Here is a 15,045-nt window from a genome sequence, read left to right on the forward strand (position 1 = left end):
AGGAGTGCCTCCCACGCCTTCTTTGCTAGGTATCACCTGTTCACCTGCTAAGACTCCTCTTTGGAGTCACCTGCTCTCAAAGTCATTCCCTGACACTTAGGAGGGTTCCCAGCCTGACCTAAGCACCCTCCCTTGTGAAGATGGTGACTCAGGACCACACTGGAGATTTGCATTCCTAGCGCAGCACCTCCTCTGTGATGGGAAGCTATCTGTGGCATGCCTGTCTTCCCCCACAGAGGTGAGCTCCCTATGAGCCAGAAAGGTGGCTTAGTCACCTCTGTAGTTCCAGCATCCCATGGGCCTGGTGCATTGTGAGGGCTTAGTTCTCATCTGATGAACTGAATGGGCTCTTTTCATTTTAAGTGTTATGTTAGGAATCACTGCAGAGAATGGAGAGGTACATTAAAGAGGTCTTCAGACACCTGAGGATCTTTTGGGTTGTTCTGGGTCTTGGTCCAGTTCCTCGTTTTCTACTGAGATGGAATCAGCAGCTCTGCAGAACCTCAGATCCGGGGAGGCACTGATGTCAGCAGCTCTGCCTGGCATAGAAACGAACTGAAGCTGCTGGGCGTGGTGGCTCATGCCTGTAATCCTAACACTTTGGGAGGCCAAGGAAGGAGGGTTGCTTGAGTTCAAGAGTTCAAGATCAGCTTGTGCAACATAGTGAGACCTCATCTCTACAAAAAATATAAAATTAGCTGGGTGTGGCGGTGCACGCCTGTAGTCCCAGCTACTTGGGAGGCTGAGGCAGGAGGATTGCTTGGTCCTACAGTGAGTAGTAGTGGTGATCACTTGATCACTACAGTGAGTCAAGGCTGTAGTGAGCCAAGATTGTACCATTCCACTGCAATCTGGGCAACAGAGCAAAACCTTGCCCCCCCAAAAAAAGACAAACAAACTGAACTGAAGCCTTTGAGTGAGTGTCCACCACATCTCATGGGCTTTGCTCATGAGATCATAGAGCCTGGATCATATCATCTCCCAAAAATCTGCATTTGGCGTTCAGGGATCCCCTGGCTCTTCACTGAGCTCCACCAAGCACATGGGGTCCAGAGCAGCTGCTGCCAGGGAAAACCCATTGTGGGACTTCCCTGAAGGGTCACTCATGGGCTGGAAGTGTTGGCCAGAAATTCAGGCCAGGAGAGTGGGCGAGAGGTGGTCTAGTACCCAGAAACATTGAGGCAGCAGCTGGTCTCTGAGGCCCCAGGACTTGAACCCCTGGGCTTAAGTGACTCCATGGGCTTGAGGCCCAAATAGCAAACACAAAGCCAGTTGGGCCTGATGCAAGGAAACAACCTCCAGCCACCTTCCCCCGGGCCTTTAGAATGCTGGTCTTTCCACAGAGAAGGAGCACAAAGGACAGCAGCCTCCAGGACTCACCCTTCCCCACTTCTGGCCCTGCCAGGTCAGTAGAGTGGCCTCAGGATGTGGGGGCTCCCATGAAGATGGGCAGGAAGGATCTCTGGGGTCATTTCCAGTCAAGCATAATGTGTCTTCATGCCTTAAAGCACAGTGGGGCTTCCCACTCATCTCTCTCTCCTACTGGGGCTACCTTACTGCGTTTCCCCTTCCCCTTCCTTCACCCACCCAGGTAGGTGGGTAGTCCAGCTCTGGTTTATGGGAAGGCTGGAGGTAAATTTGCAAGCAGTTTGCAAAAGTCAGAATGCCTTGCCCAGGCACCACTCTAGATTCTAGACAAAACGAAGGAATGCTTAAAATAACCCATACTACTATTCAAACCCACTATTTAGGACATAGCCTAGGTTTTGAACAGTGGTGGAGATGGGAAAAAAGCAGTAGCCACTTAGATGGTGGGTTTGAAGAAAAAAAAAAGAATACCTTTCTCCCTAAGTTCCAGGCCCTTCACATAGCTTTCCAAATGATGGGGGGCAAGAGAACGCAAGGAATGGGAAGGCACCCCTTGGGTTCTTCCTTGAAAATAGGGCCCATTTAGGGGAAAGGCAGAAATCAGGACATGACCGATTCCCACTCCCATTTCCCAGCACTTCTCACAGATCCCCGCCCAGACCCGACTTGGTTGCCAAGCACACTCAGCTGAGAGCCTTCCCTGCCTCACAGACACAGCCCAGGGAGAGCCACCAGAAACAGAAATGAAGGCCACATTTATTCCACTTCTTGAAGGTGCAGGCCTTGGACCTGCCCAGACTCACAGGCCTGGCTGCATGTCCCAGGACCAGCCGGAGCCTCAGAGAGTGAGGGAGAGGCAAAGGGGCCCCAAGACACTGGCACTGGCCTTGGCTACCCATTTTCTCAACTTTAGGCTCAGTCAGACCAAGCATAGAAAGAACAGGAGGCTCTACGTTGCCTGGGGCTGAGAGTGGTGGCCCTTAGAAATCACAGGGGAGCAGAGAGAGCTGGGTTCAACATGAAATGCTTGAAGAGGAAGGAAGACTGTGATGAGGTCGTTTGACCTAGTCCGCTGGGGAAACCCCAGGAGGCCTCCTCTCCTGTTGGCTAGGGAGTGAAGTCCTGTAAACCAGAGGGAGTGGGAGGGCATATGGAAGCCTCTTCTCCCCACGGCCCAGCCAGGGGCACGGAGGAGCAGTACCTGAGCCTGGAGAAGATGGAAAGGTCAGCCCAGGCAGTGGCTGCCACACTCTTTCCTGTGGGTCCCAACAGAGGTGGCCTGGTGCCCAGGCTCAGCTGTGCTGCTTCCCAAGGAGAAAGGCAGTGGAAGGTAATGCTGGCGACATCCCGGCCAGCAGCCAGGAGGGAGGTAGGCTGATGTGATGGGATGGGATCTTGCCCTGGGTTGGTCTCACGGTGCAGGAGAGCAGTGTTGGAATCATTCTAATGCTTCAGGATGCCTCACACGCCCCATGGAGCTCAGACATCAGGAGCTGCTGGGACTCTATTTAGCCTACAAGAAAAGGTACAGGCTAGCACTGCCCACCTGTTGGAGAGGCCTGCAGACCACACTCCAGGACCCAGCACAACTAGCTTTCAAGAACACTGAGCCATTCAAGTCCTCAGCTCTCCTCTTGTAGCAGCCTCACTCCCTGACAAGAACCCACTGGCTCTCACCTCTGACTATATGTTGGAATCACTTGGAAAGCTTATATAAATCCTAACCACAAGCTGCACCCAGAGTCTCTGGGGCAAGACCCAGGCATCTGTACTTTAAAAGATCCCCTGGTGATTCCAATGTGCAGCCAAGGTTTAGGAGGAGGAGAAAGGAGTTTAAACTGGTTCATTTGGCTCTTTGGCTACAGCTCTGAATACGGAAGTGAAAATTCACTAAAATAAAGTTTTGAGCTATCTGCAAATAGATCACATAACACAGCAAGAGCAATTTATGTTGTCACTAAAATTAGAACTTCCTGACCAAGAGGGCTGTTTTGGAAAATCCTTCCAAGAAGCTGTCAAATGTCCTCTTTGTGGGTGTTTAGGAGGACGGGTTCTCTTGCTGGAACAGGACAGGGAGGAGATTCCTCCCTTACCCAAGGACCCCCTGAAACTCTGGGGACAAACCACAAGCTCTGCTCCTGGTTTCCCTACCTCCTGGCCCCAATTCTAGTGTCAGACTGGAGTGGCCTCTGGGGAAGAAGTCACATTTAGTGAGCCCTTCCCTCCACAGCCCCTACCCCCAAGCACCTCGCATATCTCGTTTTATTTAATCCCTATGTCAAGAGCATGAGGTAGAAATTATTACTCCTGTCTCACAGGGGAGGGGAGTGAAGCACAAAGCTGAACACACCTCCCAGGATCACGCAGTTGGTGAGAAGCAGGGTCAGGATTGAAATCCTGTAGGAAACTCTGCTGACTCTACCCCGCCATTGGTTCCCAGACAGGAAAATGACAGAAACGAGGATGACAGGCAGGAGTGGGAGATGCGTGCACGTGTGTACATGTATATAAACGGGGCTGCTGGCCTTCAGGGCAAGCAAGGACCATCCTTTATCCTGAGGTTATCTCTCTTTGGTGATAAACATGTGTTTTATAAAGTGGGGTTACTCGATGGCAGGGCTTTTTTTTTTTTTCACTTCAAATGTGCTTACTTGGTTATGTGAGCAGCTGGTAACTCTGTTGGTCTTGAGTTTTCTTTTAGAACTTTTACTGGTACGTAGCCAGGTGCGATGGCTCATGTCTGTAATCCCAGCACTTTGGGAGGTCGAGGCAGGTGGATCACCGGAGGTCAGGAGTTCGAGACCAGCCTGGCCAACATGGTGAAACCCCATCTCTACTAAAAATATAAAAATTAGCTGGATGTGGTGGTGGGCGCCTATAATCCCAGCTACTTGGCAGGCTGAGGCATGAGAATTGCTTGAACCCAGGAGATGGAGGTTGCAGTGAGCCGACACAGTACCACTGCACTCCAGCCTGGGTGACAAAGTGAGACTCCCTCTCAAAAAAAAAAAAAAAAAGGAAAAGAACTTTCACAAAATCTCAATCTCGAGCCGGAGCCCTGCTGCGTTCCCACACCAACCTCTCACGACCCCTCAGTGCCCCGAGGAGGGGAGTTGAATCAGGAGATGATCCTGCAGCCCCGGGCTGGCGCATGAGCATTGGCAGGAAGGACAGGAGCCCCACAAGGCCAGAGAAACACTGGCCTTGGACATCGTACCCAAGGTGTGTGTGCTGTGGCTTCCTGGGGTAGCACATGGGGATGAAAACAGCACCTATCCTGAGGATGGCTGTGATTGAAGGAGGTGGTCTGGGGCAGCTTGGGCACAGAGTACATATGGAGTGCAGAGCTGGACACAGGTGCAAACTGCATGCCTCCAGGCCCCCACCTCCCTGACGGCATGGGGGCTCACATTTTAAAGGCTATAATTGAATCCTACACCTCCTGAGGATGTCAACTCATTTGTGGAAAACGCCTAATCTTCAACAGGGCTGCTTGGAAAATGGACACGTGTCATCAAACCTGCATGGGCAGGCTTGGGGACTCTTCGCCGCCCCCAGGCAAGGGTAGCTTGAAGACCCAGCCCTGACCCACACAAGGTGAAAGCTCCTTACCGTTCAATGATGCGGTTGTTATCCAGGAGGTCAGACGCCAGCAGCTTCATCCCCTCGCAGAGCTCTTGCATGCTGCCCAAGGCAGAGGCAGGAGAAGTGGCTGAGGCTGGAAGTTGCCCTGCCCAGACCCCTTTCCTGGGAGGCCCACCCTCCTCTGCAGCCCCACCAAAGAAGCCTCTTTATTCTTTTTTGTTTGCTTATTTGACGCGGAGTCTTGCTCCCTTGCCCAGGCTGGAGTGCAGTGGCACTATCTTGGCTCACTGCAACCTCTGCCTCCCGGATTCAAGGAATTCTTGTGCCTCAGCCTCCGGAGTAGCTGAGATTACAGGTGCATGCCACCACACCCAGCTAAATTTTGTATTTTTACTAGAGTTGGGGTTTCACCATGTTTGCCAGGTTGGTCTTGAACTTCTGGCCTCAAGTTGATCCACCCACCTTGGCCTCCCAGAGTGCTGGGATTATAGGCATGAGCCACTGCACCCAGCCAGTCTCTTTAATCTTGCCTCCTAGGCCTGGCATGAAGCCAAACCCCTCAAGGTCTAACCTCAGCACGCTTCCCACAACTCCCTTCCACACAGATACACACCCCCTTTCTCCCCAGCACTTACTGGAGAAGCAGGTCCTTTGGTGTAGGGCTGGGGTAAGGAGCTATGGGAGGCGGGGAGGCCTGAGCCCCCTTTGCTCGGTCCTGAAGGAGCTGGTGAGATAGCTCTTCCAGGATCTGCAGGGAAGCCATACTTTGGTCAGCACTTAGTAGCCAGCTTATGTGTGGCTGGGTAAGGGCAGTACTTGAGGAGGTGAAGACATGGGTAACAAGAGCCCCAGCCTGCATCCCCAGAGTACCTAGAATTCCTCTGCCATGCCCACCTTGCTGAGACTCTCCTGGACCCCCTGGGCTTCTGTGTTACAGGCGGCCACAGAACAGCCGACCAGGCGCAGGTGGTTCCTGGTCTCGTGCACCACCCTCAAGAGAACAGACAGAGACTTAGAATTAGAGCAGGACTCAGCCCACTCACCAGGGCTCGCCTAGCTGCCATCGGGTCTGCACATGGACACAGGTGGGTCCTGGGTATTTGCATCCCTCGCTGCCTCTGCCCTGCCAGCTGTGCCCTCCACGCTTGCCCGCCCCACTGCAATAATGCAGATGCACACAGCTGGCTGAGGCTGGGAGGGCCCCTTCAGAGCCGCAGTGGGGAGCACCAACAACATGCGTGTGGCTGGGGCTGGGTGACACATGCCAGCTATGGTGAGTGTGGCACCAGTCAGGCTGCAGAGAGGCAGAGGATAGCCCACACTAGGGCTGTCGGTGTGGGGAACTGCCCACACTCTCATTTCCAGAGTGAATTCTCTTCTGCCTCTAAGTGGAGAGAAGGAGCAGGAACATTTTCCCCAAGGCCCAGAGCCGTGAAATCAGGGGTTGGTGCTCAGCCCTGGCCACACATTAGAATCACCTGGAGAAGCTGTACTACACTGATATCCAAGCCCTGCTCCAGAGCAATTACACCAGAATGTGTGGTGGGTTGGAGTAGGAGAAGCAGGCATTGGTATTCTGATATGAGGACAGGTGAGTGCCCAGGTCTCAGCCCCATAACAAGGTGAGGTCCTACAGGCCTCAGAACGTGGCAGCACGTGGGAAATTGTCTTCTCTTCTCTGGAGGGGCCAACTTTCACACAGGCAGGGGAATGGAGAGTGGGCCTGATCTGAGAAGGTGGAACCCAAAACTCCTGAAGGGGACGGCGTGACAGAGGATTCTCCTTAAGGGCCACTGCCACTGTCCTTATCCCAGGGGGATCTAGTGTTCTCCTAAAGGAGATTTCCCAATACAACCAGGTGGAACGGTAGAAAGAATCCAGATTTGATTTGATTTTACCCTCAAAAGCCCAGATTGTAGAGGCAGACAGAGCCACATATGGGTCTTGGGTCTGCCACTTACTAGCCATGTGATGTGCAGAGCATGCCTGTTCTCAGAGCCTCAGTTTCCTCATCTAGGAAATAGGGTGATGATATCTGCCGTATCAGGCAGGTGTTGTGGGATTAAATAAGCTAAGCTATAGAAATCTCCCAGCCGACTGCCTGGTCCACCCAGAGACACAAAACCACTCATCTGCTCACACCCCTTCACTCGCTCCTCCCTTTCCCTCAGGGCTCCACAAAGCCCTGGGTCCTCTGAAGTCTAGAAGGGCCAGGCCAGGCCCTGGGCTCCATGAGCTCAGGAAGGGCTGTTACCTCATCCTCTTGCCGTGCGTGACTAGGGATGCTTGATACTTCTGCACGCACTCCTCCTGGAACACCTGCAGGAGCCTTTTGGCTAAATGGCTGAAATTCATCCTAGAATGACAGGGAACCAAGGCACAGATGAGCCGCCAGAACCACTGTGCACAAGCCCGCCATCCCTCAGTCTCCGTCGCCACCTTGTCATAAGTGTCCAAGCCCTGCGACCACAGCAGGGCTATGTCTCTGGGAAAGGAGGAAGGACGGTCACACACTTGGATTGTGAAGGCTGCGGTGGCCAGCAAAACCCACATCAACAGGGAGACATGGGAGACGCACAGCGGGTCCTCGGGGAACACACACGTGCTCAAGCTTAGTTCTCAAGAAAGGGAAGGGAAAGTGAGGCAGTCGTGGAAAGAAGGTGTGTGTGTCCATGTGCGGGGGGTCGGGGTGCTTGTAGAACTGGGGGAGTGAGTTCCCAGATAACTATTAAATCAGGGAGGGCCTCCTGGACATGAATGTGTCCAGGAAACATGGGAGACAGAGGAGCAGGGGGAGGCAGGGAAGGTTCAGGCAGAGGGCAGAAGCAGGAAGTGGTAAGTGGTCCCTCAGTGAGGACGACTAGAGAGAAAAAAAAAAAAAAGCCTGCAAACCGTCTTGTCCGTACCAGAAGTAAATCCAGTTACATCAAGATTGCATCTGAGAAGCCTCCCTCCAACTAAGCTATGCACACTCCCTCCCCTGGCCCCAGATAACCTGTTATCCCCAACTGCTCAGCTGCAGCCCGGGGCAGGGCCCTTCACGGCCTCTCCTCTGGCATTGAGGATCGCTCTGCCCCGAGGACACCCACCCTCCCGCCCACCCGCCTGCAGGCGGACAGGCCACTCACTTATCCAGCTTGTGAATCTGTTCCTCATTGTAGCCAAGCCCTGGAGGAAACAGACAGGACAGATGTCACCTATTCAATCAGTCAACCAAACAGAGTGCAGCAAGGGTCGGGAGACAGTTACGAAGACGAAGGCAGCCCAGCCCATGCTGCTTCACGGGAACTCACGGCCCAGCAGAAAAGGAAGGGCAAAGGAGTGAAGCCAGCACCCAAGTAGCTGATTAGGACAAAGCCGGGGCCTCAAGAAGCCATGGGGAAGTTGTATGAGGGCCCCAGGGGAAGGCAGCCCAAAGTGCAGGGCCAGGGTGGGGACGTGGGGGATGCTTCGGGTGGGAGGTGGGGGATGAATGGGCTTGGAAGGAGGCTCAGTCAGCCATAGCCCCTTATGTAGCACCCTCCCAGAGTGACTGATGCCTGCAGCTGGATGGTCTCATCCCTGAATGTTCACAGGCTCTGCCTGCAATGAGCTAGAGAAACCAGGCAACCACCTTCTACCTCCCCGCTCTGCCCAGCCACTTTTGCCACAAAGGCTGAAGCTTTCACGGCCTTGGCTGCCTCCTGAAGGGCCCTAAGGCTCATATACTAGGGATATGCTGCCCCCTGCTGCTCTCCGCAGGAATGGGCCTCCAGGGTGGCGGCAGCCACAAGATGAAATGATGATGGAGGTTCTCTTGGTGGGCCTCCCCATCCCGCTCCTCCAATAGCAGAGTCCCCCTCCTGGGCCCTGCACTTGGCCAGCTGAGAGCATGTGTGCAGTCCAAGAGACCTGGGACAAACCTCAGCCCTTTCTCCTGTTGGCAGGCGGCTCTAGGCGAGTGATTTCACTTCGCTGAGCCTGTCTCCTCATCCATCACAGGTTCCACACGGGAGTCCCGTGAGGCTCAAGCGAGAGTGCCCTGAAGACCACTGGGCATTTTAAAAAAATGGTATCTTTCAACATGCTGGGTTTTAACAGTTAGATGTTCATTTTTAATTTTAATAAAGGACTCCTAAAGACCAATAGAAGTAAAACTGCTCTGAGGCTGTGACATGGGATGGTTAAAAGCAGTTGGGCCTAGATTACTTGGGCTGCTTAACCTTTCTGTGCCTTGGTTTTCTCATCTATAAAATGGGGAAGGTAATGATGTCTAGAGGTTTTATTATTGTTGTTGATGTTTGAGACAGGGTCTCGCTCTTGCCCTGGCTGGAGTGCTGCAATGGTGTGATCTTCATTGCAGCCTCCAACTCCCAGCTCCCAGGCTCAGGTGATCCTCCCACCTCAGCCTCCCAAGTAGTTAGGACTATAGGCACATGCCCATGTCAGCTAGTTCTGTTTACTTTTTGTAGAGATGGGGTCTTACTATGTTGCCCAGGCTGGTCTTGAACTCCTGGACCCAAGTGATCCTCCTGCTTCAGCTTTCCACAGTGCTGAGATTACAGGCATGAGCCACCGCACCCAGCTCCATGTATGTGTGTGTGTATATATATACACACACACATACACACACATATAAAATTTAGTTTCCCAACAGAGATGTGTTATAAATGTAATATATATATATATGTGAATTATATATATATGTGAAATATAAAACCATAAAGTGATGGGAAAGCATCCTGTAGTCCCAGTCAGTCAGGAGGCTGAAGTGAGAGGATGGCTTGAGCCCAGGAGGTTGAGGCGACACTGGGCAGTGATCATGCCATTGTACTCCTGCCTGGGTGACAGAGAATCTCAAATATATATATTAGCATGTAATCAATATAAACAGAATTGCTAAGGAAATAAGTTATGTATGTGATAGCACAAAAAGAATATAAGGTATTTCTTTAGTGATTTTGTTTATATTGATTACACGCTAAAATGACACTGGATATATTGGTTTGAATAACACATTAAAATTAATTTCACTTGTTTCTACTTTTTAAAAATTGGCTACTAGAAGACTTAGAATTACACATGTGTGTGGCATTACATTTCTATTGGACAGTGGTTTTTAGATAATCCCAAGGATAGAAGATAATTTGACAATCAAGCCCAAGACCTTCAGTCTACAGATTAGGAAATGCCTGGGGCCTGGGAGGGGAGGGGGAGGTTTGGTTCCTGGTGTGTTAGTTCCCCAACCAGAAGTGTCAACTGGAGCCTCTGCAGGCTCCCTCCAACCCCCTCACCAGCCCTCCCTGGGTCCCCCCTTGCACTACCCCACGACAGCAGTCACTTTGGACACGCAGCTTCCCACCCCCAAGCCTGTGAATGGGCTGCGCCTGCCACAACGTCCTTGTGAGGATTAATGGATCATGCAGCCAAAATGCCTGACTCAGTGACTCAAAATGGGACTTCTCCTGATCCCCCCTTTTCTGGAAAACCTGACTATCTCAGTGCCCCAAGGACACAATGGACAGTGACATTTTATACTTTAAAATGCTCTGCCAAGGTGAGGGATCTCTTTCCAGGACCACCTCTCCTAGAGCAGCCAGGCTCTAGGAGCCTGGTGGATCCCCCACTGGATCCCCCAACCACGTGATCCAAGTCTCTCATGTGGCAACAGGCAGGCATGTAAAGGTTTCACGTCCCCCACCGGCCTGCAGGCAGCTTGCAGACAGGGGCCCTGCCCTAGAGCAGCTGCACAGAACCATCCACTTAGTGGGCCTCCAAGACCACCAGCTGGAGGTTAGTGGCCACTTAGCTGGAGGTTAGTGGCCACTGGTAGCAATGACTCAGCAGAGAAAAGGAAGAAAGAAGGGAGACAGAGGAGAGAGAAGGGGCATCTGCCCTCCCCGGGCTCACCTGGCCTCATCCTAGACTTCTTGAACTGTTTATAGATGAAGTTCATCTTGTCCAAACAGCACTGAATCTGCTGGATGCTGTGGGCAGATGACAGGGACCAGGTGTTGGAAGAATCTAACGACACAGAGCAAAGAGGAGGGAGGCGAAGGGTGGCAGTGGAATAGGGGAGGAGCCTCACTGCCACAGTTTTGGGGGATCAATTTGGGAGTGGATGTGACTGTCTCTAGGCTTATCTGAGACCCCACACAGTCAGCCAGCCCTCTCTCATTCTCATGGCTTATTCTTCCTCTCTCTCACATACATGCACTCACAGCATGAGTTAAGTAAGAGACAAGAGAGACAGGAAGCCAAGCACGACAGGCAACAGGAACGTGGCCTTTCCTACATGAGAAGTTGTGGGACTAGGCCCTGGGAAGAAGCCTAGGCCCCCTGAAACCTAGGAGCGTGTCTGGCAGTGACCGCTGGGGATGGAGGGGAGCTAAAATCTCTCTCTGGTCGACTGGAAAAGGCAGAAGAGTATAGCTTCTTGGTTTACCCAACGCGTGGCACACAGCAGAAACTTCACATAAATAATGAATCAATAATCCTTGTTGAAAACAAGAATGAATCAACAGGCCTTGGTCCTGCCTGGAGGTGGAGGAACTGGGGAGATGATCTCCTGAGGACCTTCTTGGTCTGGGGTTGAAGGTCATTATTATTTCTTCCTTCCCCTTTTCAGGCTAGATACAAACACTTTGTTTGAGAAGTCAGGAGTGTGTGGGGAAAGTTCTTCCTCACCCTCAGGCCTATGTAGCTCCACTCCCTCCCTGCAGCACCTCCAAGCGACCCCATCTCTGCTATTTCTGGAGCTGGACTCTGAACAGAGCACGGGCTTGTTCCAGGGCTCTGCCAGCCGAAGGAGCCTGCCCCGCCAGGAACATGCAGGTGGAAGACGGAGTAGCTGGGACAGGCCTCAGATCCACAGCCTTCATCCAAAAGGACAGGGCCTCAATCCTAAGCCTTCATCCAAAAGACAGGGCCTCAGATCCTCAGCCTTCATCCAAAAGGACAGGGCCTCGATCCTCAGCCTTCATCCAAAAGGACAGGGCCTGGGATCCACAGCCTTCATCCAAAAGGCTCGGGGCCAAATGTGCTCTGAATTCAGAATTGTCTTCTGATATCGGAAAGGCAATTTGGTGTCCACACAGTGTATTGTGGAATGGCCTGAGCAGGGCATCAACTCCTAATCAAACACATTCACATCTCCAAAGAACCACAAGAACATTCACCCCAAGTGGGATAAAGTCTGTAAAGAGCCTCATTCGGTTTAGGTCAGGTTTTATGGCCAAAACAGTTAAGAAAACCTCCTGTGGTGTTCAGAGCTGTTTGAATTTAGAATTGAGAGCATGGGATGATGGATGGGGATAGGCCCAGATTACAGTAGGCACCAAAGAGAATGGGGAGGAGGTCTGCACTGGGCACCACCCACCCCCTGGTCAGAGGCGGCAAGGTAGGCAGCGGCTCCACACAGTCAGCTGGGGCTGGGGGAAGGGGGTATTTCTATATCTGTTGAAAGGGAGAGTCGTGCTTTAAAGTTTGTAAACCCCTGCCTGGCATAGGCCAAGAACATAGGCTTTGGAGGTGGACAGATCCGACCTGAAGCCACCTCTGTCATTTGTCATTTACTGGCTGTGACTTGGGATAAGTTAACCTCACTGACCGAGCTTCTACAAAAAGGGCATTATCGTAGCATCATTATTGTTTTCAGGATTCAATGAGATGCTGTATGTGAGAGGACCTGCCCAAGGGCCTGACACGAGAAAGGGAACTAAAGTCTTCTTTTATTCAGAATTATTGCACCTGCTAAGATTCCCAAGGTGTTCCTCAAACTCCCAGATGGGAGCAGGACCCCAGATCGTTTTCTCCTCCTGGCTGGTGTCTGGGGCAGTGCAGGGCGGGGGGTTCTTGTTCATTGCTGGATCTCCTCCACTCCCCCAGGCCCTAGCACCCTTGCCAAGAGAAAGGGGAATGCAAGCTGACGTCTGTAAAGGCTAAAGGCTACTGGACCTTTGGTGCTGCCCATTCCCCCACTCCCACCCCACAAAGAAGGAAAATCCCACAGACCTTCTGTCCTCATGTACCTGATCCCGGCTCTTCACCAGCTCCTGGCTCAGGCTGCTCAGGCTCTCCTGGGTCTCCATGATATTTTGGGAGCATCTGGAGAGGACCTCAGCTAGCTGTGGGGCAAGAAGGCAGACCCCCGTGGGGTCTTCAGCCTAGGCACTGGTGGGCAGGCTGGCTGGACCATGGGCCCCCAGCTCTGATCCTGCTAAGCCCTTGCCCTCCAGCCTCACTCACAGTCCGCAGCCTGGACCTCAGTTCTGCGGCCACCTTCAGTTCCTGGATCTCAGGCATTCCAGCCACGCTGCTGGACCTTGAGGGAGGCAAGGAGAAAGGCCACATTTGGGGGCTTGGGAGCAGCCAAGGTGGGAGGCAGAGAGCTCTGTGGGCACATGCTGGGCATAGCATCTTGGGACAGCCTTGGTGGCTCTCAGGGTCTCTGGGGAGTTTTGTGTTTGGGACAGAGGCACCATCCTGAAGAGGGTCCTACTCACCCAAGTTGTGACATTGTTGAGTATTGCAAAGAATAAAGGTTGAGACAGACTGTAACACCTTGAGTCTATGAAAATCCATGGGCCCGTGATGCAAGGCTGCTATTAATGATCTCCTTACCAGGAAACTTTGTAACTAAAGAGAAAGAATTAAGTTCCTGTCCAGTAGAAACTGTATTTCTTGATAACCAACATCTTTCTGATGAGGGAAAAGCTGTATTTTGTAGACTACTAGGCAATGATGTATCAGAAGTTTGAACATTATCATCTTGCTGCCCAGTGAAATTGTTATCTGAGGCATAGCGTTACAAGCAATGATGGATGATAAAGGGGTGAGCATTTGCACGGTGACAAGGTCACACCACTCTGTTTCTTTCCTCCACAGGGAAAATGTAACGTTACAGTAGAGGAATCAGGCTGTCACCAGCCAATGGTATATCGACATACAATACCCGGCATCATCAATAATGTATTCTAGCAAAAAATGTTCAACTGGAATCTATCTAGCCTTATGCACTCCCATTTTAGGCCTGGCACAGTGTTCATGCCTGTAATCCCAGCACTTTGGGAGACAGAAGTGGGAGGATTGCTTGAGGCCAGGAGTTTGAGATCAGCCTGGGCAACATAGTGAGGCCCTGTCTCTACAAAAATAAAAATAAAATAAAATAAAATAAAACAAAATAAAAAACAAAATAAAAGCCTGGCATGGTGGCTCACACCAGTAATCCCAGCACTTTGGGAGGCCAAGGTGGGAGGATCGCTTAAGGCCAGGAGTTCAAGACCAGTCTGGCCAACATAGTGAGACTCTGCCTTGAAAAAAAAAGAAATGAAAATAAATAAAATAAAATACTAAAAATTTTTTTTTAAACTTCCCAGTTTACAGGAAATGCTGAGAAAGAAGGACAAGACAAACAACTTCAAGGGGAAACTCTAGATGAGTTCAGAAGGTGGGACCGTGGACGTGATCCCAAAAACAGGTTATAAAATGGCAAATACACCATCATTTCATGTTGGTTAATGTTTACGCGTAGTAGAATAATATCTAGAAGGTTGTGTCCTTCTAAGGTGTGATAACCTATCTCTAGATAGCAGGATACGGGATTTTAATTTTCTTATTTTTGCTTATTTCTGTTTTCTAACTTTCTACCATTAGTATATACATTTTAGTAATAATCATGATTTTAAAAAGTATCCTGTGTATTTTGGCTTGGGAATGGAGAATTAGGGGAGGAAAGGGGAGCTGAGCAAAGAGAGAATCAGGAAGGAACTGCAGGCTCCTTGAAGATAGGGGCGCCGTTGCTCTGCTCCTCATACGGGTCCAGTGCCTAGCAATGTGTTCGGCACACAGTAGTCCGTCAGTGCATGGATGTTGAAGGCATTACTGAGTGCACATACGGATGAAGGTTTGGGATATTTGATGGCAGAAGAGGGTGAGGCTGGACCCAATCCATCTCCACAGGGAGTCAGGAGACATGGGTTTGAGTCCTAGTCCTGGCAGTCACATTTGCTATCTGCATGACCTTGGGTTAGTCCTTTAGCTCTCCAGGCCTCAAGCTCTTCGTCTATAAAACGAGGAGACAAATTTCCTTCCTGCCACCTAATAAGGTGTTTA

The 15,045-nt window shown here is 51.4% G+C and overlaps 1 protein-coding gene across 10 annotated transcripts in view; it reads right to left on the reverse strand.

Moving 5' to 3' along the window:
- The window catches only part of IKBKE (inhibitor of nuclear factor kappa B kinase subunit epsilon), a 32,472-nt gene that overhangs the window by 4,503 nt on the left and 12,924 nt on the right, over positions 1 to 15,045 (reverse strand). For 6 of the 10 annotated variants that reach the window (XM_031656367.1, XM_031656366.1, XM_031656364.1 and 3 more), the window contains 9 exons: positions 13,180 to 13,255; positions 12,963 to 13,058; positions 12,682 to 12,830; positions 10,843 to 10,919; positions 8,082 to 8,121; positions 7,208 to 7,309; positions 5,848 to 5,944; positions 5,589 to 5,701; positions 4,981 to 5,052 (listed from right to left, as the gene is read on the reverse strand). In XM_031656367.1, coding sequence (XP_031512227.1) covers positions 4,981 to 5,052; positions 5,589 to 5,701; positions 5,848 to 5,944; positions 7,208 to 7,309; positions 8,082 to 8,121; positions 10,843 to 10,919; positions 12,682 to 12,830; positions 12,963 to 13,058; positions 13,180 to 13,255 — 822 coding nt within the window. Of the gene's footprint in view, positions 1 to 2,103; positions 2,882 to 4,980; positions 5,053 to 5,588; positions 5,702 to 5,847; positions 5,945 to 7,207; positions 7,310 to 8,081; positions 8,122 to 10,842; positions 10,920 to 12,681; positions 12,831 to 12,945; positions 13,059 to 13,179; positions 13,256 to 15,045 lie in introns of those variants that run through there. The other 4 variants (XM_021927615.2, XM_021927610.2, XM_021927607.2 and 1 more) reach the window with 3 other exon arrangements.

The sequence above is a fragment of the Papio anubis genome, chromosome 1 (assembly GCF_008728515.1).
Source record: "Papio anubis isolate 15944 chromosome 1, Panubis1.0, whole genome shotgun sequence".
In the NCBI taxonomy this organism is placed as follows: Eukaryota; Metazoa; Chordata; class Mammalia; order Primates; family Cercopithecidae; genus Papio; species Papio anubis.